The following is a 27,958-nucleotide window of genomic DNA, read 5'->3' on the forward strand; positions in this document are numbered from 1 at the left end:
ATATATATATATATATATATATATATTATATATATATATATATATATATATATATATATATATATATATATTATATATATATATATATATATATATATATATATATATATATATATATATATATATATATATAATATATATATATATATATATATATATATATATATATATATATATATATATATATATATATATATAAAACTAATGACAGGTAATACATTTGAATCACAAATATAGATTTTTTACTCACATTTACATGTGCCATTTTTGGACAATGTTCTCAGTTTTCAAAGCTAGTTTGACCAACCACAAATTCTAACACAGTCAATCTTTCATGACGGATGTGGCGCTGACAATATAATCCTGCCAGTACAAAATATTTTTGTTGCTCTTATCTTTAAACAAACATTTTAACATTTGCATTCATGATGATATCAGAATGTTTTGAATAAAACTTACCTGTATTTCGACACATCACTGTCCCGCCATTGGCACAGAAGACGAGTAATCCCGTGATTCCCTACTGAACGCATGCGCACTTTGAATATTTTTCGGTATATATTACTTAATTCTTTCGTGTTGCATTTATTACTGTAAACTAATAGGTAGTGAGGGTAGAATTTACCCATTATTATATATTTTACTTACTGACTAATATACTTAAGTAAAATCTAACTGTTTTTATGGGTTGTATTTAGTACCCCCCAGAGTAATTTTTTACAGTGTATTGGACTTGTTACAGCACTTGTAAACGGTTGCCCTCATGTTGGTCTGATTGCTTCTATTGTTCTCTACACTTGTAAGTTGCTTTGGATAAAAGCGTTTGCTAAATGATTAAATGTAAATGCCATGTCAGTATTGAATCATCATTTTTGATGATTCAATAAAAGGATTTTGAAGGAAGGATGTGGTTGCAACAAACAGCACGTGATTACAAAATTTCAACATGACATATAATAATAATCCCCAAACTGCTTTTTATTCCTGTTCTTTAAAACGAATTGTTCGAAAGAACAAATTTGTGGAAATGCCTCGGACTTCCCATTACTCATCAGCTGACTAAGCTGAATGCAAATTCCATCGAATTATCTGGAAACAATGTACCGTTACCTTTTTGTTTAATTAATTATTACATTTAAATTGTATAAATTGATAAAAGTGATAATGTTTGGTTACAATATATCTAGTCGCTGATGTATAATGCCATGTATTCCATTGAAGCAGTGTAAAATCGCGTAATCTGCGCGCTAATTTTTGAACTAGAGAGGGATTCCTGCACATTTGAACGGGCACACGTCCTGGTCACGTGCCAAGGCGCCGATCACGCTTGCGCCAGAGAAACAAGATGGCGGAGAGTGCGGAATTGAAGGTAAAGTGTAACCCGCAAATTACTTTGAATACAGCCTTTATACCAGACCTGTTCGGCAATGTTTTCCGTCCGACATGTTCCCGCGATTTACTTTTGAGCGAGGTGACGTTCCGTGTTTGATTTTAAAGCGCTTTATGAGCAGTTTTGTGCCCGGTTAAAGGAACAGTGTTATTGTTATGATGGATTCAGCTAGCTGCCTGCTAACCCGCACAGCTGTCTGCCCGCTCGTGTGAAATTAGCTCTTATCCATCTGAATTAGGATATTGATATTGCTAATTGTTCTTTTAACGCGTAAATCTAGGGATTTAAATGGTTCATGGACCGTCAGGAGCCAGTCGTAAGTGTGAAGCAGCATGTGGGTGGTGCGTAGGCTGCTAACAGCCTGGGAATTCAGTACTTTGACAGTTAGGACTTCAGTTAACCTGCTGCATTTATAAAAACAGACAACTGCTCAGTCTCATGACCTAGATATCAGATAATAAAGATTGAACTTTGGGCATCATAGACACGTTTGAACCTTTGAATCGAGGATGTGACGTCCAAAAATGCTGTCTGTGTTTACACAACACCAGATTTTGAGACGCAACCATCGACCACGGCCTGTTTCGATTGGTTTCACTGTGATTTAGCCTAATAGAAAGTTCGTTTAAAGTTGGTGTATGTTTACAAAAGTGATGCTGTGAGATTGTTTGTCCAATTTATGAAGGCATTTTAATGTCTTCTGGCATTGCTGTTGTTTATTTTGATGTGATTGTCACAAGTATGTTGTCTTGTTTTATTCATAATGTGGATTGCTAGTGATATTAAAATTCTTTTGGTCATACTGTTACTAATAGAGAGAAACATCTAGACCTCTAAACTGGCTCTGATTTTGTCAGTTAGACAGAATACTGTCAAAAGTAGTTGTTAGGTCATTTTAAGGAGTTGGGGTTCAGACCATTAAGCTACAACCTTTTGCAAACAGAGAAGATGAGGCCTAATAACATGCCCCCTTCTGTAGTATATTTTTTCACCACGGCTTCATTTGTATCACATTATACCAGGATACTATTGTTGGCAATAGCAAAACATCTATTTTGCAGAGAGCAAAATTACCTATTCTGCTGATAATCCAAAGAGTTTTTTTTGTGTGTGTGAAACCACTGTTATGATTTAAACTGTGCACTTTGGGTTTGTCATTATAGGAGGCATTTCCTGTTGTTTTTGCCATTTAAAAGTTACAAACAATGAGCTAAAGATTTATTTGGAGTACCAGCTTGCTACATAGGGAAATTACATTTTTCTGCCAGGAATGTAAATATAACATACAGTTGAAGTCAAAACAGAATCTGTTAAATGTTAATTATTTTGGCAAAATAAGAGGGATCATACAAAATGTATGTTATTTTATTTAGTACTGACCCGAATAAGATATTTCACATAACAAATGTTTACAAATAGTCCACAAGAGAAAATAGTTTATTTAATTTATAAAAATAACCCTATTCAAAGTGTACATACCCTTGATTCTTGATACTGTGTTGTTACCTGAATGATCCACAGCTGTGTTGTTTTTGTTTTTTTTTGTTTGTTTTTTAGTGATTGTTGTTTGTCCTGAACAGTTTAACTGGCAGCTGTTCTTCAGAAAAATCCTTCACGTCCCAAAACTTCTTTGGTTTTTCAGCTTTTTTGTGTATTTGAACCCTTTCCAGCAATGACTGTTCCATCTTTTCATACTAAGGACAACTGATGCAACTATTACAGAACGTTCAAACACTCACTGATGCTTCAAAAGAAAAGAAAACGATGCATTAACAGCCTTTTGAACACAATGAAGATGTGTACATTTTTCTTATTTTGCCTAAATATCTTTTTTTTTTTATTATTATTATTATTTAGTACTGCCCTTCAAAAGCTATAGAAGATACTTGCATGTTTCCCAGAAGACAAAATAATTAAATTTACACTGATCTTCAAATGCATTGTGTTTTCTTCTAAAGCGTCAGTGAACGTTTGAACCTTCTGTAATAGTTGCATATGAGTCCCTCAGTGTGAAAAGATGGATCTCAAAATCATACAGTCATTGTTGGAAAAGGTTCAAATACACAAAAATGCTGAAAAACCAAAGAATCTTGGTGACTTGAAGTATTTTTTTCTGAAGAACAGTGGGCAGTTTAACTGTTTAGAACAAACAAGGGGCTCATGAACAGCTATCACTAAACAAAAAAAAAACACAGCTGTGGATCATTCAGGTAACAACACAGTATTAAGAATCAAGTGTATGTAAACTTTTGAACAGGGTTATATTTATAAATTCAACGATTATTTTCTCTTGTGGACTATATGTAAACGTCTTTTATGTGAAATATTTTATTAGGTCAATACTTGCATTTTGTATGATCTCTTATTTTGGTAAAACAATTAGCATTTCAAAGATTATGCCAGGTGTATGTATTGTAAACTTTTGACTTCAACTGTGTTTGGTATGGTAACAGACAGTATTAGCATTACAGACTGAAATTAATTGCTTGGAATGTGAATTAAATGAATGTGAAGGTGTAACACGATGACAGTTTGATGTTGTCAAATGGCTTAAATTTTTTCCTTCTGAGTTCATAATTGCTAACTGAAATAAGGAATGTGTTTAAATACCTTCCATATTTAATATTAAAACCTTTTGACCCACCACTGTCTGAAATAACTCCTGTAGGAAAATCCTATCTTAAGATGATGATAAAAGCTACACCTATTGTATTAATTGTAGTTATATTGTGAATTTTAATAGTAGCTATTACAGTTGCATTGCAAACCTATATCATAATGTTTGCTGTATCCGTCAGTATATAAAAGTTCACAGTTTAAACCACTTCCTGGTGGTTAGTGAAACAGTGGTGATTTTAAACATTAACAATTAAAAAGTCATTTTCTCTTATTGCATGTATAAGTTCTTATGGACGAGGACTTTTTTTTTTTTAAATCAAGTTTGTTATCAAGACTTCAGCCTCATTTTAATTACTTATCAGGTCTAGTTTGTTTTATGTTATTGTTATTGAGCTTCAATGCTTTTGTGGGTTATTCAGGAAGGAAGCCTGCTTCACGCAGTTACCAAAATTACGTGTCTTCAGAGAAGTGCTACCTATGTTTAGGTTGTCTTTATCATAAGTGAGTCAAGACTTATGATAACCACACTCATTGAAACTAAACCATTAACCTCATTGTTTATTCAAGCGGCTGTTTTATTAAATGCATCTTTTCTGAGAAGAACTGTCGTTTTTAGACTGTAATTCAGAGATGAGACCATAGAACAAAGCCTGCTATTCTCCCGCTTTGATGTTTTTGGAAGTAGAGCTGGAATTATCTAAGGGGCCTAAAAAGATATTCTGTCATCATTTACTCACCCTCATGTTGTTCTAAACCGGTATGCTGCTTTTCTTTTATGAAGCACAAAAATAAATTCTGAAGTCTGTGGCGGTCGCTCTTTATAGTGAATGGGTACTCAAACTTTGTAAATTAAATTTCGGTTTGTTTTTTACTTAGTTATATAAAGACTTTGGAAAGCCCAAGTTTGAGTCCTGATATATAGACCATTTCTAATTCCACCAGTCCTGTTTCTTCAACTGTCCTGTCATTTAAATGCAAAAAAGGGCAAAAAAAAAAGCTTTGAAGAACTCTGTCTCGTAAAAACATTTATGTCTGAGCACATTGTTGTCATAGCTATTAAAAAGTTCTATATTAAATTTCATGTGGAAACAGCAAACGCAAAAAATATGACTTAAAAGAATGTATACTATCAGTCTCGTAAGAACATTTCTGTCTGAGCACAAGTGTTTATGGCTATTAAACAGTGAAACATGTATTAAAGTTTAGCAACCGGGGCTCCCTTAGCCTGGTAAAACTGAAATAACAGGAAACTTTAAAATGGTAATTTCTAAGCTTGTAAATGTAATAAAAAAAAAAAGTCATGCAAATTTCCAGGAACCTTTATAGCTTTTTATACAGTATTGATAGTTTTAAAGCAGCTTCACAGTAATAAACAGGAAAATATAACACTAATGATGTTACAAAGCTCTTCAGTTCTTCAGCTCTCCAGCTCTATACAGGATAAGTGGCATTATTCATCTGAGGTCCCTTTCAGTACTTTAGTTAAATGCAATTTTTTTTCTCAACCGGGTTTGCACCCGGATGCACCATATTGGCGATACTCTGATGTAAACAACAGCATGGATTGCACAGTTTATATACTACTAAATGCTTTGTTCTGCTATTTTACACTGTCTAAACCATGGAAAAAATGTGTGGAAGCTGCTAAATCATATGGAGTAGGACTTAGTAAGCAGGAAAGGGCACAATATTTTGACAAACTAAAGTTAATAGGTGGTAAAGATATGTCCAAGCAGTATTAATTAAGATATTAGCCTAATATTTCACCTACCTGACTGGAAATGATAAAAACAAACACGAATGTTCAAGAGTCTTGCTCTGAAAATCCTGGTTGAGTATGGCCAACCACAAATACCTTCTGTTCCTCAGACAGCTTTTTTTTTTTCTCTATTCTTCTCGATTTGTTAACTTTTTGTTAACTATTTGTTTAAGCTTTTTAAAGAAAGCTTTAAGCAGGTGAGTTTTTATCAAGGTTGGAGCAAAACTGTGGCTCTCCAGGACCGCTGTTGGTCACTCCATTTTAATATTTCTTTATTAATGTAATTTTCTTTTTTTTAACATGTTTAATGTTTGTTTAAAATCTGTTACTGTGGCTTTTAAGAAGGACTTTTTCTATGAGCTGTTATACTTGTTTTGAGCTCCTAGTTCACTTAGCTTGTGTAGAAACGTTGTGTTCTGCATCCTGCTGTTTGTAGAGGTATATTTAGACGTATGTTTACAGACCCAAGGGCCCATTTCCCATAGGGTAACTGTATCATTGAGAGATGACAGTAGAGTGTAAATTGTCTTTAAAGTTATCCTTTAAACAGTACCCTTTCAAAAGTTTGGGGACGGTATGATTTTTTTTTTTTTTTCTTTTGAGCCTTTTATTCGGCAAGGGTGCATTTGATCAAAAGTGACAGATATATAATGTTGTAGAAAACTAATTGTATTTCTAATTGATTAACTTACCAATTTAATTAAAATACATTGTATGGGTCAAAATTATTGATTTTTCTTTTAAGCCAAAATTCATTAGTATATTAAGTAAAGATCATGTTCAGTGAAGATATTTTGTAAATTTCCTGCCGTAAATATATCAAAACTTAATTTTTGATTAATAATATGCATTGCTAAGAACTTCATTTGGACAACTTTAAAGGTGATTTTCTCAATATTTTTTTTTTGCTCCCTCAGATTCCAGATTTTAACAAACCATACATCATTGGAAAGCTTAATTATTCAGCTTTGAGATGTATAAATGTACACATTTCAAAAAGTTGACCCTTATGACTGGTTTTGTGGTCTGGAGTCACAAATATTTAAAAAATCCTATCAACCTCAGACTTTTAAACATAGTGCAGGTGGCTCAGCCTGTAGATGTGAACATTCAAGAGGTTTAGGATTCCTTAGAATCACATGAAGATGCCTGCTTGCCTAATCGTCAGGAACGTTTTTACACAGCTCAGGGTCCACTTCCTATTCCTTTGTCTTCACAGTGTTATTAGGCCCTTGTGAGGAGAATGAGCTCATCCTAATAAACCGTTTAAACTTGGGAGTGTTTGCTCCCTTCACTCTTCAACTGCTGACCAAGAGTTTTCTCTTGTCCAGTCTTTTAGACAGGTTGTGGGATATTAATTTGCTTTTAGAAGTATGAAAGAAACAACATTCTGAAACCATGCTGTATATGATTTAACAGAAAGATCAGGCTTTCCTGTGGGTTCTTCTTGAATCGCCAAACTTCTTGAACTCTTCTAGGTTTACACTGGGGGCCGTTCTTCACTACAACAGGATGACAGCGAGAGTCTCATCATCTGTCTGCGTCGGCAGCGAAGCCGTTTATTTGTGTTGGGAGGCGGGATGGGTGGAAATTAATAAAGAGTGTTTGTGTCAGTATTTGTGTGAACAGTCCAGTTGGCACTTGGCAGTAAACTGGGGAGGGGACTCTGGTCTCTCTGAGGTGGAGAAATATGAGCCTCTGCTGGTCTGCGGTTCTCTTGTTTTCCCTGGAGCTGTGCTCCACTGCTTTTGTTATGAAAGCTCACTGGCCGAGGCTCAAGCTTGATCTTCCCTTCCCCCACTATCTCACCCTCTTCACCTCTCTACTTGCCCATAGATTTTAATAGAATCCAAATGCTGGTACCACCAACACAGCTCTTTATACTCTCAGAATATCCAAGAGCGACAGGGGAGGTAAAGTCTGCACACGAAAAGTGGCTTTGATCCCACACACGTCGGTGTTATCGTTTGGTCAAATGCTTTACATGAGGGCCGTCACAATTACAGGTCTGCATCGCAAACAAAACAACACGATGCAAATGTTACAACCTTAAAATCCCACTTGATCTGCGTTTGGCAAACTGAATTGATTGTATTCTCACAGACAGGCCTTTTGGCCAGCATGACTATGTATGACTTATGGTTTATAAGAACGCTTGTCTATGACAGAGCCTGAAGCCAATTCAGTCCTAGCTAGTCTACATTCTATATAAAGCATATAAATCACAAGTCCTATTGAACAGAATGGATAACCGCATATTCAATCACCATCATTAAAAATGAGGCACCTAGAGAACAGTTACAATTAGTTAGGTTGACTAATGTTTACGTAGAAAGTAAACAGTGACTCTTAGTTGCAACATGTAGAAATGGGTTGAATTTATTGAAAAATATGCTTCTGTTTAGAAGTTTGGGGTATGTTTTTTTTTTTTTTATTGTTTCAAGAATGTATATTTTTGAGTAAATATGCATTAAATTGATCAAAAGTGACTGGAATTATGTTTCAAAATATTTGTATTTCAAATAATGGCTTATAATGAACGCTCGCCCATAACAGAGCCTGAAGATTATTTAGTCCTAGCTGGTCTAGTTTGTGTATAAAGCATATAAATCATAGGTCCTATCAAACAGACTGGATAACCTCATGTTAAATCACCATCATTAAAAGTGAGGCACATAAATACTATTTACCATGAGTTAGGTTGACTAATGTTTAAATAGAAATTAAACGATGACTTGAGAAGTTTGGGGTATTTTCTTTTTTAAATAATGTGTTTTTAATCAGTAAAGATGCATTAAATTGATCAAAAGTGACAGAGAAGTTGTATTGTTTTAAAAGACCCTTTAAAAAGAATCAAATTTATCTAAGTAAAATATTGGTTCTACAAAAACATTAATCATCACAACCGTTTAACGTTGATAATACTAAGAAATATATATATATTATTATTATTATTATTTTATTAAGCACCAAATTGGCATATTAGACTGATTTCTGAATGATAATGTGACACTGAAGCCTAAAGAAATGGGTGCTGAAAATTCCGGTTTTCTATCAGGGAAATCAATTGCATAAAAAAAAATATTATAATAGAACAGTTCTTTTAAATTTAAATTATTTCACAAAATTACTGTTTTGGTGTATTTTAATAATTTGAAATGCAACATTGGTAAGTATGAGAGACTTAAAAAAAAACAATCTTTCCGATCCCAAACTTTTAATGGTGGTGGGGGGGGGGGGGGAATATTTGTTTTGTTAATTGCATATTTTAACTCCTGTTTCTTCTGTTTTTCTAAAACAGCAAATGGTGATGAGCCTCCGTGTCTCAGAGCTTCAGGTTCTTCTGGGATACGCAGGCCGCAACAAACATGGAAGGAAGCACGAACTCTTGACCAAAGCGCTACATTTGTTGAAAGCCGGCTGCAGCCCTGCCGTGCAGATGAAGATCAAGGAGCTCTACCGCCGCCGCTTCCCCACAAAGATGGTGTCCCCGACAGACCTCTCCCTCCCTGGCATACACTCCACCACTGGAGGGGCTACCGCAGGTCTGCCTGCCGGCCTGACACAGCTGGGATTCGATGGGCACGGCTCACCATCTCTACTACCTGTCGCACTGCTTGGGCCAAAGCACGAGCTGGGCCTGCCCCATCTGGCCTCCACCCTTCACCCAGTTCATCCAGACGTCAAGCTCCAAAGGCTGCCATTCTACGATGTACTTGATGAGCTTATCAAACCCACCAGTTTAGGTGAGTAATACGAATGATGTCTAACAGCTGAATAGTTGATTAGTAAAGGGGCTATATGTAACTTTCTGAAATTTAAACTCGCGACTGACACCTGTGGCCAAAAAACGGAACTGCTCTTCCTTTCTGCTCGCTCTCGCAGCGCGCGCTCGTACGTACACACTTCACAAGTCATCCGCTGCAAAGAAGTCAACATTATGTTTACAGAAGTAAGAACAGTCAAATACATATATTGTTTGAGAAACTAAGTTTGTTTGCAATATATATGACTAGCGGTGGTGGCAGAGTGATCTGAAACGTTTAACATGAACGCGCTTGACGTCACATCCGCAGACAGCGTGCAAAAAATCCGACCCGACAGAAAATAGGAAAAATAGGATACAGGCTTATAGGTGCACCCACTGTGAGCTGACAAGGTGTCAGTATGCTCACCAGGAGATGTTTGAGTCATAAATGGTCAAATAAAAAGGCTATTGTTATGTTTATTTTGGGGAAAAAGTTACATATAGCCCCTTTAAGGTTGAATAGTGTTTCTACAGAATTGAATTTAGAAATGCAGCATGTCAGAGAGTGTACAGCATGGTAAAGTCATTTCCAAGAAGTCTCTAAAGACATTTCCTTTGAAGCTTCATTCTTTGTCCAGGATGAACATAAGCAGTTTGGTGCCATTCTGTATTGTAGTCTTTCTCTACATAAGTTGCAGTAACAGTTATCAGGGGTTTTCAAACTGTCTGATCTGATGCCAAATAGTAGTACTGTCTATTTATATGTCCGCTGCTGTTGAGAAATTAATTGTGATTAATCATTGCCCAGAACTTCAGTGTCACATGATACTTCAGAAATCATTTGAATATGTTGATTTATTATCAATGTTGGAAACTGTTAAGATGCTTTTAAATTTTTTTGTAACATATATATACTACCATTCAAAACTTCGGGGTCATTAAAAAATACTTTTGTTAGAAAAGATTTCTATTTTGAGCAAATGCTATTCATTTTGTTACATTTTTTTAATTCATCAAAAAATCCTAAAAAAGAACAGCTTCCAAAAAAAATTCAAGCATCACAACTGTTGATAATAAATTGATAATAAAACATTGATAATAAATCAGCATATTAGATTGATTTCTGAAGGATCATGTGGTGTAATGATGCTGAAAATTCAGCTTTGCATTACAGGATTAAATTATATTTAAAGTAAATTAAAATAGAAAACCAGTATTTTAAATTGCAATTGTATTTCACAATATGACGTTTTTTCCCTGTATTTTTAGTCAAATAAATGCAGCCTTAATGAGTATGAGAGACTTCTGTAAAATCATTAATCATTAAAACTTTTATTTTGGAAACAATTAATCAAAAATGAATCGATTTTTACAGTCCTAAAAAAGAGGACTCCCAAAAATGGTTAAATGTAATATTATCTCGATATTTTTTGTGTAATTCATACTGTGAAAGAAATATTTATGAGAGAAATAATAATGTATTTACTTTATTTTAAGGTGATGTTATTTCAGTGTAATTACACAAATAGATACTGAGTAATAATATTTAACCACTATGTATGTAGTATAGGTTTAAGATTAAGCTTAGGGTTTTGTTTCAGCTAAATTACTTGGAATTATGTATAATTACATTCTATTTTTATAGTATGTACTATAGTAAGTACTTGTAATGTGTAACTATGTCACACATAATGTGTTGCTTTAAATATTAAATAAATCAACAACGATGTTGATTTGATTAAATCACTTTTATATTTGTCATATATTTATATTCATGGCAAAAAATAAAATTAATGTATTAGGTTCAATTTCTTTTACGCATTTGCACAATTAGTGTATTGTTAGCTATATAAACCTACAGAAACAAAGGAAAAAAAGTGCTTTTTACAATAAATGTTATTTCAAAATAATAAATATATGTTGAAAAATGTTATTTAATAAACATCTGAAATTAACGTGTTAACTTTGACAGTCCAAAAATACATCTTCACAAAATTTTACAGACTCTGGTTTGAAAAACTTCTGATTAACCTTCTTTACCTTATGTAAAAGCTTTACTTAGCATCCGTATATAGCTAGGAAATGCATCTAATCAGGAGATCAGAACATGACGCTGGCTTCAGACTAACTAGATATTCGATCAATCCACCAACTAGTTGATTTAGAAAATCAAAATTTTGTACGTCCTTTACAAGCAATGTAGGCCTCTCATGAAGATTTCACCTCCCCCCATCTATACAGACATAAAGGTGCTCTTCAAGTGATTTATAGCTTATCAGATTGGACAAGGGCCATCTGTGCTATATTTAGGCGTCCAGCTCATGCTAAGAATAAAAGGCCAATATCAATGGAAAGGATGTGTCATTAAGCACGGAGCCTGTGTTAATGCCTTTTTGCTTTGATCAGTACAGCATGTTTAAGTGTTATGTTCTTTTTCTGTTTTTGCTCTGTGAGATGTTCAGATAACTAGCCTTAGTGTTCTCACCTCAGGGCATTTATGATTATATGTGGATTGAGTGTATACCTGTCATTTTATTCTTGAAAAGAAAATGAATGCCCAAGTACGTACTCAAAATAAATATACATAGGCATCAAAAATGAGTTATAATAAATGCAGTTTGAATCAGATCTAGGTTCTTAACCAATGCTTAGCTCATTTTGGAGTGTAGAAGCAGGTTGCCTTATTTCAAGTTTCATTTTCTTACAAGCACCCTTATAGACTTCAATTTGGGTGCAGATTGCTATATACTAAGTGCTTCTTGCTACGCAAGGCAAAGAACCCTGTAACATCAAATTGCTTTTCAAGCAACTTTCAGCAAACACAATGGTCCTTCTTTCATATTGAGTTGAAGCCCCTTGGATTCTTTCTAGGTCAATGTGATGAAAATGATTGGTGAATTTTGAGTTGTTTGAGCTGAGAGAGCAACCAGTGTTGATGGATCTTTTGCGCACCAGAGAATTGGTTCACCTCCTTTCCTTCCTCATGAGTACAGATTAATCATCTGCCAGCTTCTCACTGTTAAACTCTCTCCACTTTGAGTGGAATAGATTTTCCTCTTCACATGACTACTCAAGTGGTCAGCGTGCAGAAAACGCACCTCTCATTTCAGTCTCTTTCATTGAGTTCAGCCACCTATGTGTGCGCCTGTAGAGGTGCAGATAGAGCTTCCTCTTATCTCTCTCACTCTCTCTTGCTCCTGAAATCCTTGCTTCATTTAAGGAGATTTGGTTATGTAACCCCAAGTTATTTTTAGCTATGTTGTAGAGTTTGGCTAAACTAAACTGCACAAGCGTTTAAAGTGGTCCCACAGAAAAGGACCGGCAGCCTTGTGTGTGTAACTGAGATGCTGCTTTGCTATCGGTTTGAGATAATTACCTTTACTTACTGTTAGTTGCTTGGTCAAGGATGCTGTCAACAAATATGCAAATATATACTATATAACCAAAAGTATGTACACCAGCAGAAATGATTTACGTTACAAGGAAGCCGATCCTCCCTAACAGTTTCCTCTTCAGTAAACACACCAGACTTACTAAAGCGTTTCTTTAGGACTGTAAGGAACAGAAAACCCCTTCTCCAAACTTTTCCTATGAAGTCAAAAGCACACAGTTCTCTAAAATGTTATTCGTTTGCACCATGAAAGTACATAATTTCGAAATTAGTGCTAGATTAGTAAAACTGACTAGTTGGTAAGTTCCCTGAATTGTGTTTGTTTTTTTGTTTTTTTTTGTAAGAGTGAAATTTTTGTCTTAAAGGAGTAGCTCACTTTCAGAACAAAAATTTACAGATAATGTACTCGCCCCCTTGTCATCCAAGATATTCATGTCTTTCTTTCTTCAGTCGAAATTATGTTTTTTTGAGGCAAACATTTCAGGGTTTCTCTCCATATAATTGACTTCTATGGTGCCCCCGAGTTTGAACTGCCAAAATGCAGTTTCAAAGGGCTCTAAACGATCACAGCTGGAGAAAGAAGGGTCCTATCTAGCAAAACGATTAGTTATTTTCTTAAAAAAAAAAAAAAAAAAATACAATTTATATACTTTTTAACCTCATATGCTCGTCTTGTCTAGCTCTGTGTGTACTCTGTGTAGAGATTAAAAAGTATTTAAATTGTAAATGTTTTTAGAAAATAATTGTTTTGCTAGATAAGACCCTTCTTCCTTGGCTGGGATCATTTAGGGCCATTTGAAGCTGCATTTAAACTGCATTTTGGAAGTTCAAACTTGGGGGCACCATAGAAGTCCATTATTTGGAGAGAAATCCTAAAATGTTTTCCTCAAAAAACATGATTTCTTTACGACTGAAGAAAGAAAGCCACAAACATCATGGATGACAAGGGAGTGAGTACATTATCTGTAAATTTTTGTTCTGAAAGCGAACTACTGCTACCTTTTAAAGGGATAGTTTACCCAAAAATGAAACTTTTGTCATTAATTACTCACCCTCTTGTTTTTTCCAAACCTGTAAGACCTTTGTTCATCTTTGGAACACCTTTAAGAAATCCAAAAGCTTTCTGACTAGGCCTGTCACGATTCCTCGATTCAATTTGAGTACTCTTTTATAAAAAATTCTTGATTGCATTTTGTCTGTGTTGAGTAACAAAATACTTTTAGATACGACAATCAATGAAACACATTATTAGACCGTTTTGTAAGGCTGCATAAGGCTACAATTTCAAGAAATTACAGTGGCTGTAGCATTTCTGTCGTAAAGAAATGTTCAAATGTTAAAAGATTAAGTGGACATTTAGGCCATTGGCAACCTCTGCATTTTTTGTTATAATGCCTAATGTACATTAGTTGTATTGTTTATAATACATTATGCATTTTCAGTTTTGTTAAATAAAACTAGGGATGCACCGATCCGTATCGGCCGATAACTTGCGCGTTTTGTCAGTAAAGCCGGTTCTGTAATCAGCGGTAAATGCCATCAGGTGCGTGATTTCACGTTGAGCCGTATATACTACACACAGCCGTTGTTCACTGACAAGCTGCGCACATTCACACTGATAATGAACATTGATTTGCGCAGCTCGTCGGTAAACAACGGCTGTGTGTAGTATATACGGCTCAACGTGAAATCACGCACCTGATGGCATTTACCGCTGATTACAGAACCGGCTTTACTGACAAAACGCGCAAGCATGATCGGCCGATTCGTATCGGTGCATCCCTAAATAAAACCATAAGGTTACTTGCTTTTAATGCTTTATTTGAACCAATTATTATTGCCTTAGTGTTATAATATGAATTTTGTCATTTTAAAGGCTGTTGTTTGCTTGGGTCTATTTCTATTACCTTAAAAAAATATATATATATATATAATTATTTGATTACTCTAATAATCGTCCGAAAAATCAATTGATTACCAAAAATAATCGTTACATGACAGCCCTATTGCTGACCCTACATAGCAACCCAACTACCACATTCAAGACCCAGAGAGGTGTAAGGACAGCGTTAAAGTAGTCCATGTGACATTAGTGGTCTAACCTTAATGTTATGAAGCTATGAGAATACTTTTTGTGTGCAAAGAAAACAAAAATAACTTTATTCATGGTTGTGGTACTTTGTGAAGTTGCATCAAAGACTGGGTCAGAAAGCTCTCGGATTTCATCCAAAATATATAATTTGTGTTCTGAAGATGAACAAAGGTCTTACGGGTTTGGAACAACATGAGGGTAAGTAATTAAAGGAGAAGTTCACTTCCTGAGCAAAAGTTTACAGATAATTACTCACCCCTTTGTCATCCAATGTTTTTTTTTTTTTTTCTTCAGTCGTAAAGAAATTATGTTTCTTGAGGAAAACATTTCCGGAATTTTCTCCATATATTGGACTTCAGTGGTGCCTCCAAATTTGAACTTCCAAAATCTAGTTTGAATGCACCTTCAAATGGCTCTAAACGATCCCAGCCGAGGAAGAATGGTCTTTTATAGTGAAATTATCAGTTTTTTTTTTTTTTTTTAGCAAATGGACAATTTATATACTTTTTAACCTCAAATGCTCGTTTAGTCTAGTCTCTGTGATGCGCTTGTGTAGTCTGTGTAATCCGGGTTAATACAGTTAGGATATGTCGAAAAACTCACATCTCGATTTCTTCTTCAACTTCAAAATCATCCTACATCACAGTTTTACCTTTTTTTGTAAAGGGCATTTGATCTTTGCATGTTTACTTTGTAAACACTGAGTCAGTACTTCTGGAACGATGTAGGATGATTGTAAAATTGGGGAAGAAAACAAGTTTTTCGACATACCCTAACTGTCTTGAACCGGAAAAAACACAGTTCACACAGACCTAGACAAGACGAGAGTTTAAGGTTAAAAAGTATATAAATTGTCAATTAGTTTCGAAAATGACTGATCATTTCGCTGGATAAGACCCTTATTTCTCGACTGGGATTGTTTAGAGCCCTTTGAAGCTGCATTTAAACTGCATTTTGGAAGTTCACATTTGGGGGCACCATTGAAGTCCACTATATGGAGTTCATTCCTGAAATGTTTTCATCAAGAAACATAATTTCTTATCACCTGAAGAAAGAAAGACGTGAACATCTTGGATGACAAGGGGTCAGTAAATTATCTGTAAATTATTGTTCTGCAAGTGAACTTCTCCTTTAATGACAGAATTTTCATTTTCGGGTGAACTCTCCCTTTAACGACTGGTGCAAATTACTCCCAAGCTTGGCTGACCTTTCTTTAAGAGTTGTTCAAGTCTCATCTTTGTCATTTCATCAATAGAGTAATGGGTTCTCCATCTTTTATAATTGTCTCCTCTCTTTTTGTTTTACAGCCTCAGACAGTGGTCAGAGGTTTCAGGAAACATGTTTTGCGTTTGCACTAACGCCTCAACAAGTTCAACAGATCAGCAGTTCAATGTAAGTGTGTATGTGTATGGGGGGGGTATTAAATTGCATAGTTGGATGTGGTTACATGGTTCAAGTGCTTGAAATACCCTAACTAATTTTGAGCTGGTAATAAATTTGAACTAAAAAGCTATTTCAGACAGAACTGAAAACCTGCTAAATTTAAAACAGCTGTTGAGCAGTTTATCTTGTCTCTTTTTTGGATATCTTCCTCTTGTTGTTATATAGCAGACAATAGTGCTAATCAAACGTGCCCAAGCGAGCGGTCCTGTAGAATGTTTGGTATGCTTTTCTCTCCTACGCTCTAACACACATTCCTTTACTCCCACCCTCTTGTCTCGACAGGGACATCTCTGGGACCAAATGTGACTTCACCGTGCAAGTACAGCTAAGGTATAATAAGACAACAGTTTCAAACAATAGATATCCAAAGCTCAGCTGGAACTTTTTGATATCTGAACACATGAAGCAAAATAATTATGTAAAGAGTGATGTTTTACTTCCCACCATTGTTTTGTGTTACCACAAAGTCTTATGATAATAAAAATGTAGTGTTTAACATATAAAATAGCAAACTATTTGCTATTTAAAATGCTTTGTTTCTGTTTTCTGATTTTCTGTGTTGAGGCTAACCTACCCCCATCTTCAGAGTTTCTTTTGTTTGGGTTTCTGAGAGAGACTTGGAAATCTTTCCCACACATTCCTAAAGGAATTTCAACACATATTTTTCAGGTTTTGCTTATCAGAGACAAGTTGTCCTCAGGAAGATCATTTCCCACCCAACCTTTGTGTGAAAGTGAATGGAAAACCCTGTAACCTCCCTGTGAGTCTGGCTTTATTTTTGGTCACAAATCAGCAGAAATCTTGTTTGAAACAATGATGAACACATGTATACTCATTTATGCTGTAAGGAAAATATTTCAATACTTTTATTGAGTTTTACCATTTTTGATTCATTAAATGACATAAACATGTTTAAAAATTGTGTGTAACCAACACAAACACAAAGAATTTGGCACTTGAACTAGATTTTCCCCCCAACAGTCTTTTCCTCAACGTCTTTAAGTCTTATAACAAATAATATTTCAGATACAAACATTTATCTGTAGTTTATTGTTTCATGTGCTGGCTGCTTTTTTGTGTTTGTGCTCAGGGTTATCTTCCTCCAACCAAAAATGGAGTGGAGCCAAAGCGGCCGAGCAGACCTATCAATATTACCTCCCTGGTTAGGTTGTCTACAACAGTTCCCAACACCATTGTTGTGTCATGGACGTCGGAAATCGGAAGGGTAATGAAAGTAAATCTGTTTGAAATCTGTTTTGTGATGGGTTTAAAATAGAAAACCACCATCAGAATGTGTGTTAAATTTTGTGTTGTCCATACAGAATTACTCCATGGCAGTGTACCTGGTCCGACAGCAGTCCTCCACAGTTTTGCTACAGAGACTACGGTCGAAAGGCATTAGAAACCCAGACCACTCAAGAGCACTCAGTAAGTAAGACTTACACTACCAGTCAGATTTTTAATGGGTTTTTTTTTTTTTTTTTTAAAGAAGTCTATTCCGCTCACCAAGCCTGCATTTATTTGATCAAAAATACAGCAAAAACAGTAACAGTTTGAAATATTTTTTTCTTTTTTAATGTATTATAAAATGTAATTTGTTCCTCTGATTTCAAAGCTGAATTTTAGCATCATTACTCCAGTCACATGATCCTTCAGAAATCTAATTCTAATATTCTGATTTGCTGCACAAAAAACATTTACTATTATTATGTTGCAAACAGCGAAGTAGAATTTTTGTAGATTTCTTCAAATAGAAAGTCCAGAAGAACAGCATTTATCTGACATTTGTAATATTATAAATGTCTTCATTGTCAGTTTGATCAGTTTAAAGCATCCCTGCTAAATAAAATTATTAATTTCTATAATTTCTTTAAAAAAAATGTACTGACTCCAAGCTTTTGAATGGAATAGTGTATAATGTTACAAAAGCTTTTTATTTCAGATAAATGCTGATCTTTGAATCTTTCTATGCATCAAAGAATCCTTAAAGAAACTGTTTTAAATATTGATAATAATAATAAATGTTTCTTGAACAGCAAATTACCATAATAGAATGAATTTTAAGGATCATGTGAAGCTATAGTCTGGAGTAATGATGCTGAAAATTCAGCTTTGATCACAGGAATAAATAAACGTTTTAAAATATATTCAAATAGAATTTTTAATAGTAAAGATATTTCAAAATTGTACTGTTTTTGCTGTACTTTGGATCAAATAAATGCAGGCTTGGTGAGCAAAAGAGCTTTAAAATAAACATTAAAAAAATCTTACTGCTTAAACTTTTGCCTGGCGTTGTATAACAGTTAAATTGATGGAAGACATTCGTTGTTGTAAATCAAGTAATCTGATTGATTTTTTGTTTTCTGTTCTCTCTTCAGTCAAAGAAAAGCTTACCGCCGACCCTGACAGTGAGATTGCCACCACCAGCCTGCGAGTCTCCTTGCTCTGTCCGGTATGTAATAGACCTTCAACCCTGAATAAAGATTTTATTCTCTTGTTAAACCTTGTTCCTTTGGATACAATTGCATTAATCATTTTGGCAGAATAATGAAACTCTTTCTTTTCAATGAGGCCACTGAGCCCTGCTTATGACTCTCAGACTTCCCATTTTGTGTTCTTTGCCGGTTTAATAATTTTGAGCGATGAAGAATAAACCACAAGCTAGTGATTAAGAGATAAGAAACCATTCAGTTATAAAGTTTGAAAGCAAAATATGGCCATGTAATGTATGCTAGCATGTGTGTCCATGTGTGTGTGTAAACGAACAGCTCGGAAAGATGCGGTTGACGATTCCCTGCCGAGCACTCACCTGCTCACACCTGCAGTGCTTTGATGCTACGCTCTACATCCAAATGAATGAGAAGAAACCCACCTGGGTGTGTCCGGTCTGCGACAAGAAAGCCCCATATGAGCACCTAATTATTGATGGGTTAGTGCTGCTCTTGCGTTTTATGCTTGTGATTGTGGGCCATCTGAAATCTACATTTCCTGTTATTGTTTTTTGCTTTATAAACATCTTTACTTTTACTTGAATTTCAATTCATAATTAATTGAATGCATCCTTGCTGAAAAAAAGTGTTATTTTCTTTTTAAATTTTAAACAGTAGTGCATACTGGCAAACTCTCTTTTTAAAGGTATGCATGTTTCTTTATAGGTTGTTCATGGAGATCCTGAGCAGTTGTATGGACTGTGATGAGATCCAGTTTAAAGAAGACGGCACTTGGGCTCCTATGAGATCCAAGAAGGTGGTACAGGAAGTGTCAGCCTCATCAAACGGCATTGAAGGTATTACCTCAAAGACTGTTATATTTGTTAGGAGTTATGGAGACAATAGACAAATGTGACCCTGAGCTACAAAACATAAGTCATAAGTAGCATGGGTATATTTGTAGCAATAGCCAACAATACATTGTATGGGACAAAATTATCCATTTTTCTTTTATGCCAAAAATCATTAAGATATTAAGTAAAGATCATGTTCCATGAAGATATTTTGTAAATTTCCTACCATAAATATATCAGTGTCATTTTTGATTAGTAATATGCATTTGCTTAGAACTAACAACTTTAAAGGCAAATTTCTCAGTATTTAGATTTTTTTTTTTTTTTTTTTTTTTGCGCACCCTCAGATTCCAGATTTTCAAATATTTGTATCTCGGCCAAATATTGCCCTATTATTCAGCTTATTTATTCAGACTACGTATAAATCTCAATTTCAAAGATTTCAAAAATTACCTATATGACTGGTTTTGTCGTCCAGGGTCACAATTGTGTCTCAATCCATTTGCATGGTACAGTCAGTTAGGGCTGGGCGATATGGCAAAAATGTAATCTCGATAATTTTTTCCCATATTGAACGATGACGATATACATTTCGATATACGCTGTTGATGTTGCCAGCTTTAAAATAGTATCCCAACAATGACTAAAGCCACAAAAATTAAAGGATTCATTAAATTACATTTTTAAGTATAGTTTATTAACAAAAGCAGATTACAGATTTGGCTTTAAAAATTAAAATAACTTACTAAAATAAATGAAAATAAAATAAAAGTTGTGACAGAGTATGGTAAATGAGAGTAAATGTACAAAATGTAAACATAAAATTATTGTAAAAACATAGTTTGTAACACATTTCTTTATTTCTTTATTATTTATTATTATAAACACAATTGTTTATTTTCTCTATTATAGGTTGAGCTATTTAAATTAGAGGCAACCACTGCATTTTGAAACAATCTACAGTATAAATATCAAAAAATTACGACACAGCTCTTTCTTAATCGTATTAAGTGCAGACAATTCAGCCATAATCAAAGTAGGCTACTCTCTCATTATTCAAAGTGCAAACAGAGACGGAATATTTAAAGCATGATACAGAGCTATAGACATACACAACCTATTATAGTCTACATTCTGATAACAGCCTAACTTAGATATGTCATTTAGCCTAATTTGCGCGCATTGCGGAGTCACTCTCTAAACAAGGGAGATTAAAATTGCTTTTGAATGCGCGTGCGTTTTTTGCTTTCGGTTTCAGTTTTAACAATCGCGCTTTTCAGCTAGTCAAACCACTTACGGAATTCGTGCTACCTTTTTTTGTCGACAACTTCAACATCTTTGGATAATAACTCGAGGTTAGTTTCTCTTTCGTCGCTGCTTCCACTCTCTTTTTTTTTTTGTCGTCCTGGTGTAGGGTTGCTTCGCAAAGTGCTGTAGAAAATGAACTTTGTACTTTGACGTGCACACGCACGCTGCACGCTGATTGGCCGCTGTCGCATATTTCTGCTGTGTGATTGGCTCTTAGATTAATCCATATCGAGCAAAAAATGTCTAGAGCTTATCATCGTTATTAACATAAATTTTATCGCGATTCGATATGATATTGTTTATCGGCCCAGCCCTACAGTCAGTACATAGTGATTCAAGGTCTGTTTTTTTTTATGCTTCTCTCTTTTAGACTGTCGGTCAGTTATGTCAGACCACAGAAACAGTTCGTCCCACAGCAGTAGCAGTAAGAAAGTGGAAGTGATTGACCTGACGCTGGACAGCTCCTCAGATGAAGATGATGACGAGCCTCCACCTAAAAGAGCCTGTCCATCTCTATCACCCACCTCCCCACCTGTCAACAAAGGGTGAGAATTTATTTTTCATTTATTGTTTTAACATTTAAAATCCACCAAAGTTTTTTTTTTTTTCTCCACCCTTATTTTTCCTGTGCGAGTGGGCGCAGCTATTTGTAAATTTTATGTGTCTGGCTTCCGGTCTCATCCGTCCAGCTATTTTTAGTTGTACAAACCAGTTTGTTTTGCTGTTTGATATTACAAACTGGTGTGTCTTAACATATTATTTTAACGTATTATCTTAATTTTGAGTACACTGGTTTGTAGTCAAAACTGTTTTAGAGTTTACTGTACGTTGTTATTCTTCTCGTTATTTCCATATTGTGGCTAATGAACCGTAAGTCTTGCCCATAGGCTTACTTCCACATTGAAGAATAAGGTGGATAATGTCTTTTTTGAAGTGTATTTGAGAGTGATTTGTTACAAATGCCACCGTGATGACTGTATTTTGTCATATAAGCCAAAGATATTTAAATGTATTTAAAAAAGTGTTTTCATAATTATTCAAGCCACTGTATGTTACATAGAGATGTAACAGTATAATCAATATTGTGGTATCGTGATAGCAGAACTGTCTCGATATCATCGTGGTCACATGATGATTTGAACCGATAGGTCTTTGGGCAAAAAGTGTAGTTTTATTTAAGTATATTTAAACCCCTTTTTCTAACATAAAAGGTCGTTAAAGTTGTATTTTTTGCCTTTATGCTTTAACACAGTATCTGTCAAACAAACTAAAACTGAAAGCACAATATAGTTTAATCCCTTCATCAGGTCATTATGTTTTCGCTGTGTGTTTCAAAGCAAAGCACGCATTTTGCGTGTTTGGGAATGCATCGGCCACCAGTTATGCGTTATTTTCACGGCAGATGATTATAGCATTTCTCTAAATATTATGTAGCAGTTTAAATGGGTAACGTTACTGCAGTCCAAATTAGCAAAGAAGTATTGTAAATTCCCTACTGTAGTGTAAAACAAAAATAATATACCTATGAAATATTCATTTTCATTTATTTTATAGTGCAGTTGCTTTCAGTATATGGCGATGACTTTTTTCTGACTTAAGTTTTCTGAGGTAAAAACATGGGTTGGAGCTTTTTTTTTTATTTGTAAAAGGAAAAAAAAATTAAAGTTCATTAGAATAATTTAAAATGTACAAAATAATTTTTCTTCCATGTCTTCATTTGTCTTTTTTTTTTTTTTTTAATATCGCAATATTATGTTGTGGACTTCATATTGAGATATTATCGTATCATAAGATTTTAATATTGTTACTTAAAATATTATTTTAGTATCTCACTAGTTTTTCTAATCGTTTTATGTTATTTTGCTGCAGAGTGTTAAATCTTCATCATCAGGCGTCTCCACTGGCACGGGCTCCCAGTATGCCAGCAATGGAGACAAACTATATCCCACCCCCTCCTCCTCTCATCCAGGACTACCGTCACTATTACCACACACCCAGTGACCTCTCAGGTACCGTCATACCATCATTAGACTAATATAGTATTTTGTCATATATAATTAAGAATGCACCTGCTTGCTCAGCTGGAACTGTTCATGTTTATTTGCCTTGGTTGTCACTACCATTCAAAAGTTTAGTGTCTTTAGCATTTTAAAAATTACAATTTTCCTTTGTCTCCGGGGCTGCTTTTTTTTTAATCAAAAATGCAGTATAACAGTATTATGAAATATTATTACTATTTTAATATACTTGAATATATTTCTGTGATAGCAGAAATCATTCTAAGATGCTGATTTGGTGCTCAAGAAACTTCTTATTACTATCAATGTTGAAAACAGTGATGCTTAATATTTTTGTGGAACATGTGATGAAAGTTATAAAAGGCTTTACATTCACTTTTAAGCAATCAAACACATGCTTTCTAAATAATTTATGTATTTTTTTTTTTTAATTGCTAACCCCAGACTTTTGAAGAATATTGTAGTTGTCATTGATTGCAATCCATTTTTTTGCTTCGCATAATTTAAACACAATTTGTTAAAGGAGAAGTTCACTTCCTGAACAAAAATTTACAGATAATGTACTCACTCCCTTGTTGTCCAAGATGTTCATGTCTTTCTTTCTTCAGTAGTAAGGAAATAGTTTTTTGAGGATAACATTTCAGTATTTCTCTCCATATAATGGACTTCTATGGTGCCTGCAAGTTTGAACTTCCAAAATGCAGTTTAAATGCAGCTTCAAAGGCTCACCATCCCAGCCAAGGAAGAAGGGTCTTATCTAGTGAAACAATCAGTTATTTTCTTTAAAAAATGACAAGTTATATACTTCATAACCTCAAATGCTCGTCTTGTCTAGCTCTGCGTGAACTCTGGTTCAAGACAGTTAGGGTATGTTGAAAAACTCCCATCTCATTTTCTCCTCCAACTCGTCCTACATCGCTGCAGAAGTATCAACCTAAGTGAATGTGCAAAGAAAATGAGATGGGAGTTTTTCGACCTACCCTAACTGTCTTGAACCGAAATAAACAAGAGTAAACGCAAAGTATATAAATTGTAATTTTTTTTTTAAGAACATAACTGATCGTTTCGCTAGATAAGTCCTTTCTTCCTCAGCTGGAATCATTTGGAGCTTTTTGAAGCTCCATTGAAACTGCATTTTGGAAGTTCAAACTCACAGGCACCATAGTGCACTTTATGGAGAGAAATCCTGAAACGTTTTCTTAAAAAAAAAAAAAAAAAAATTCTTTACGACTGAAGAAAGAAAGACATGAACATTAAGGTGGTGAATACATTATTTATCTGTAATTTTTGTTGTGATTAAAAATGTACAAATATTTAGCAATTTTATACCAAACAACTGTCTTTCTCTTTCTACAGATCTGAATTTCTTCTCATTTTTACAAGGGGACAATCACCAGGTAGGTTCACGCAGCACATCACTGCTTGTGCTCAAACAAACCTCCGTTTAACCACATCTGTTGCCAAATTAGATAGATTGAATAGACTAGGGCGCATATCTGACTAAGAGACAATTAACATATAAACGTTTTATTCTTATGTTGTTCTTTATCCTCTCCACAGCATTATAACATGGTCATGGCCGCTGCAGCCGCCGCCTCGGCATCTGCGTCAGCGTCGGAAGACCACGAGCTGCTGCTGAACCGCTTCATGCCCTACGGTTCCTCCCAGCTCTTCCTGGAGCAGTCGGGGACGCCTGCGAGCAGCTCACTAGTGCCGACCAACGGCAGCGGGGGCAGCAGCAGCGGAAGCAGCAGCAGTCTGGTGTCCTCCAGCAGTCTGAGAGACAGCCACCCACACAACAACGCCTCCCGCTCGCGCTCCGACGCCGCTGCAGCCGCATCCGTAATATACGGCTCCATCCCCGACGTCATTTCACTGGACTGACCACACCGGGGCGCCCCGCAAACGAATGGACAAGCCTTTATCAGAAACAACAGGAGGGCGCAAAAGGAGCTTTGTGCGCTCGCGATAGGATTTAGATGTGAATGGGATGGAGGAAAAAAAGAGAACAAAGACTTTTGTAAAGAGAAGAATAAAATTGCTGTGTACAGAGAAGAAAAATCTATTTTCAGTTTTACTTTTGTATATAAACAATAGGACGCTGCCTACCCAGTGAGTGACTTCAGTTGGTATTTTCTCCATGGATACTGAAGATGTTTTTCACTGCTCTGTGTGTTGTTCCTTGATTATCTTATTCTGTACCTTTTATACTTTTTGCTATTTTATTTCACCTCGAAGAATTATTTCAGTCAACGTAATAGAATGGCAGTCATCCTTAAAGTTTTCGAAGACTCTTTCCCTCAGCCATCGTTTGATTAGTGAGGGAGCATTATTTAATGCCATTATCCTGTGCAGGTAATTTATTATTGCTTTTAAGTTATGTAGGATGTATGCTGTACAGAAGCATTCCCAAATGCCAATACAGAATCTAGCCACGACATGCTTGAAGAGTCGACAGAGGGTCACGTCTTATTCCAGTTGCACATTCTTTCTCATCCATCATCACCTATGTAAGAAGCGGAGTTTGCGTTCAGTGCCCATTTGCTGGTTAGTACCTGAGGTAAACTCATGTACACTTTTTCACGATCTCATGTCCTTTGATGTTGTTTGTCTGAACTAAACCTCAAAAAAACGAGGCGTAATTTGCAAAAACAGCGCTGAGGGTATCAGACGCTATAGCATACCTCATTTAGTTTGTTGCAGATACGACAGAAAAATCACCAGAATGAAGTTGCGGGAGCCGTAGTGCAGACGATAATTATTTCCTCAAGACAGGAAGCTCACAGAAGTGTAACATCCCATCGCCAGCAGACCTTCGGATCCAAATTCGGTCTCAAGATTCCAGCTATCCAACCGCTTTGTGTTGAGAACACCATGTGTGAAATGTCATTTTCTCCAGGGCTACAGTTTCTCGATTTTCACCGTGTGCTTGGAAGGTGACCTTATTGCAACATAATCTGTGCTGTCTGTTTTCGTCTGTTTAAAATTGAATTTATTTATTTGATCTATATATTATATTTTTACTATTTGTTTTGATCATGCATTACTTTCGTGCATTTATTTCGTAATTATTTCAAGAGCTCTTAACACTTGCTTCGCATTGTACAAGTAGCTAATTACGTGTCCTTGTCTCTCTTTCTCTCATATTTGTACTATATGAGACGTCTGAGGCATTAATTCCACAATCGTACTTGCTGTGTCACATTCAACTTGGGTTGAAATTAAACAGCCAGCTGTGTGTGCACATCCTCTGGCTTGGTTGTGATGTGACAGCTGTTTTTGATTGATTCTCGTGCATTAAAAAAAGGTTGTGGATGAACGTTAGCAGCACACTTTTAATCACTTCACGACAGCCAGTACGCAAAAGAGTCCACTAACCCTCCTAAATGAGTGAGTTTTGTCTTCAGTGTTGGAAATTAACAATTGGATTGATTGAACCCATGCTTGTTTAATTTATATATTTTTACCTTTGCACTGAGTTACATGATAGCACACACAATTGAGGCCGCCGTCATTCTACACAAATCTCCCATTCGACATTGCACTGAAATCATACATTTCACGTGCTCACTGATCCGCTACGTCCTTGAAATATACCACTAGACAGTCGGTCTGTTATAGCTGTACCAGTAACTGGCAAGTATGAACTCTCTGCCTTAAGTTCTTCTCTTACTGTATGGTACGCTATGAGAGAAACCATTATGTACAGGAAACCAATACCAGTTTGTACAAAATATTATATGAATTATTTATTATTTGAATTGGGATACATTGTTTACTTAATGAATGTTACTTGTTTATGTAGAGAGCGGTTTAGCTGTAATAAAAACAAATACATTAAATCTTTTCTATTTCTGTCTTATCTGTATTTTGGACTCTTTGTTTGACCTCTGGTTGCAAAAAAATTATATTGGATATGCTGGATATCAGATGCTGTACATGCCAAATTTTCTTACAGAAAGAAATCTCTCAACTAATGCTGTAAAATATGCATGAGAGTCAGTTGGTACTACATTACTATAATATTGAAGGTTAAAATGAACTGATTTGTATACAAACACTTAAATTGCACATTTTTTATAATAATGAGGTTACAGTTACATAATTATATTTCTACTCCAATTCGTTTTTATATAAACATTTGCATTTTTGCTGTCATTAAAAACTTGATGGATTTATTCAAACATAAATGAAACACTGAAGAATAAAAAAAATTATTATATGGTTCATATATTTAGCTAAATACTCATCTCTAGAGTTCATTTTTCTAAAGGAGTTTATGCTCCCCGAATATATTTTTTTCTGAGGTAAATGTGACATTACATGACATTGTTTACAAGTTGTTTTGACATCTTTCAGCAGTTGAAACACTGATTGAGCGATACACTAGATGGGATTTGGATTTCGATAAGTTGTACTCCTCCTTTTAACATATCTTTGGATGTTTATTCATGATTATTTTGTGCTGTAACTCGTAATAAAGCAGAGACGGTCAGTTTATTGTCAGTTTAGAGTTGCTCCTCTTGAACTGAAGCACTACAGCGATCTATCTTTCCACATTAAACAGCGACAAAATGCCATTTATTGTTTGAATACTGTAATAAAATGGACAGAATTTAAAAACTGAGACTTAATTTTATATCAAAAGTAACAAAGCACAAAGCTTATTGTGATTCCATTCATTAACCGAAAACAGGATAGACTAATAGATTCTTAGGATTTAGCAAGCAATATTTCATAAAAATGAGAAACGATTAAAATCTTAAGAATCAATATTGTTTTTTACCCAGCCCTAGTTTAATGAAATCAGCACTAACAATTAGGAATAGAATGGTTGTTTCGCAGGTGCCTGTTGTAACATGGAGTTATTATATCCATTTGAACAATTGGAACAATTTAATTGCAGT

The 27,958-nt window shown here is 35.1% G+C and overlaps 1 protein-coding gene across 2 annotated transcripts; it reads left to right on the forward strand.

The window, feature by feature from the left end:
* Positions 1–1,344: 1,344 nt before the first annotated feature.
* Positions 1,345–26,898, forward strand: pias1b (protein inhibitor of activated STAT, 1b). Of its 2 annotated transcripts, none has more exons than XM_073850099.1 (14): positions 1,345–1,369; positions 9,070–9,514; positions 16,307–16,391; positions 16,725–16,772; positions 17,112–17,202; positions 17,533–17,676; positions 17,765–17,870; positions 18,821–18,894; positions 19,211–19,371; positions 19,598–19,728; positions 21,404–21,578; positions 22,903–23,042; positions 24,408–24,448; positions 24,612–26,898. In XM_073850099.1, the coding sequence occupies exons 1-14, from the start codon at positions 1,346–1,348 to the stop codon at positions 24,933–24,935; spliced, it is 1,989 nt and encodes a 662-aa protein (XP_073706200.1). In that variant the 5' UTR covers position 1,345; the 3' UTR covers positions 24,936–26,898. The 2 variants fall into 2 exon arrangements, with proteins under 2 accessions (XP_073706200.1, XP_073706201.1); XM_073850100.1 differs by having other exon boundaries at positions 17,533–17,667.
* The last annotated feature ends 1,060 nt before the right edge of the window (positions 26,899–27,958 follow it).

The sequence above is a fragment of the Garra rufa genome, chromosome 11, assembly GCF_049309525.1.
Source record: "Garra rufa chromosome 11, GarRuf1.0, whole genome shotgun sequence".
Classification (NCBI taxonomy): domain Eukaryota; kingdom Metazoa; phylum Chordata; class Actinopteri; order Cypriniformes; family Cyprinidae; genus Garra; species Garra rufa.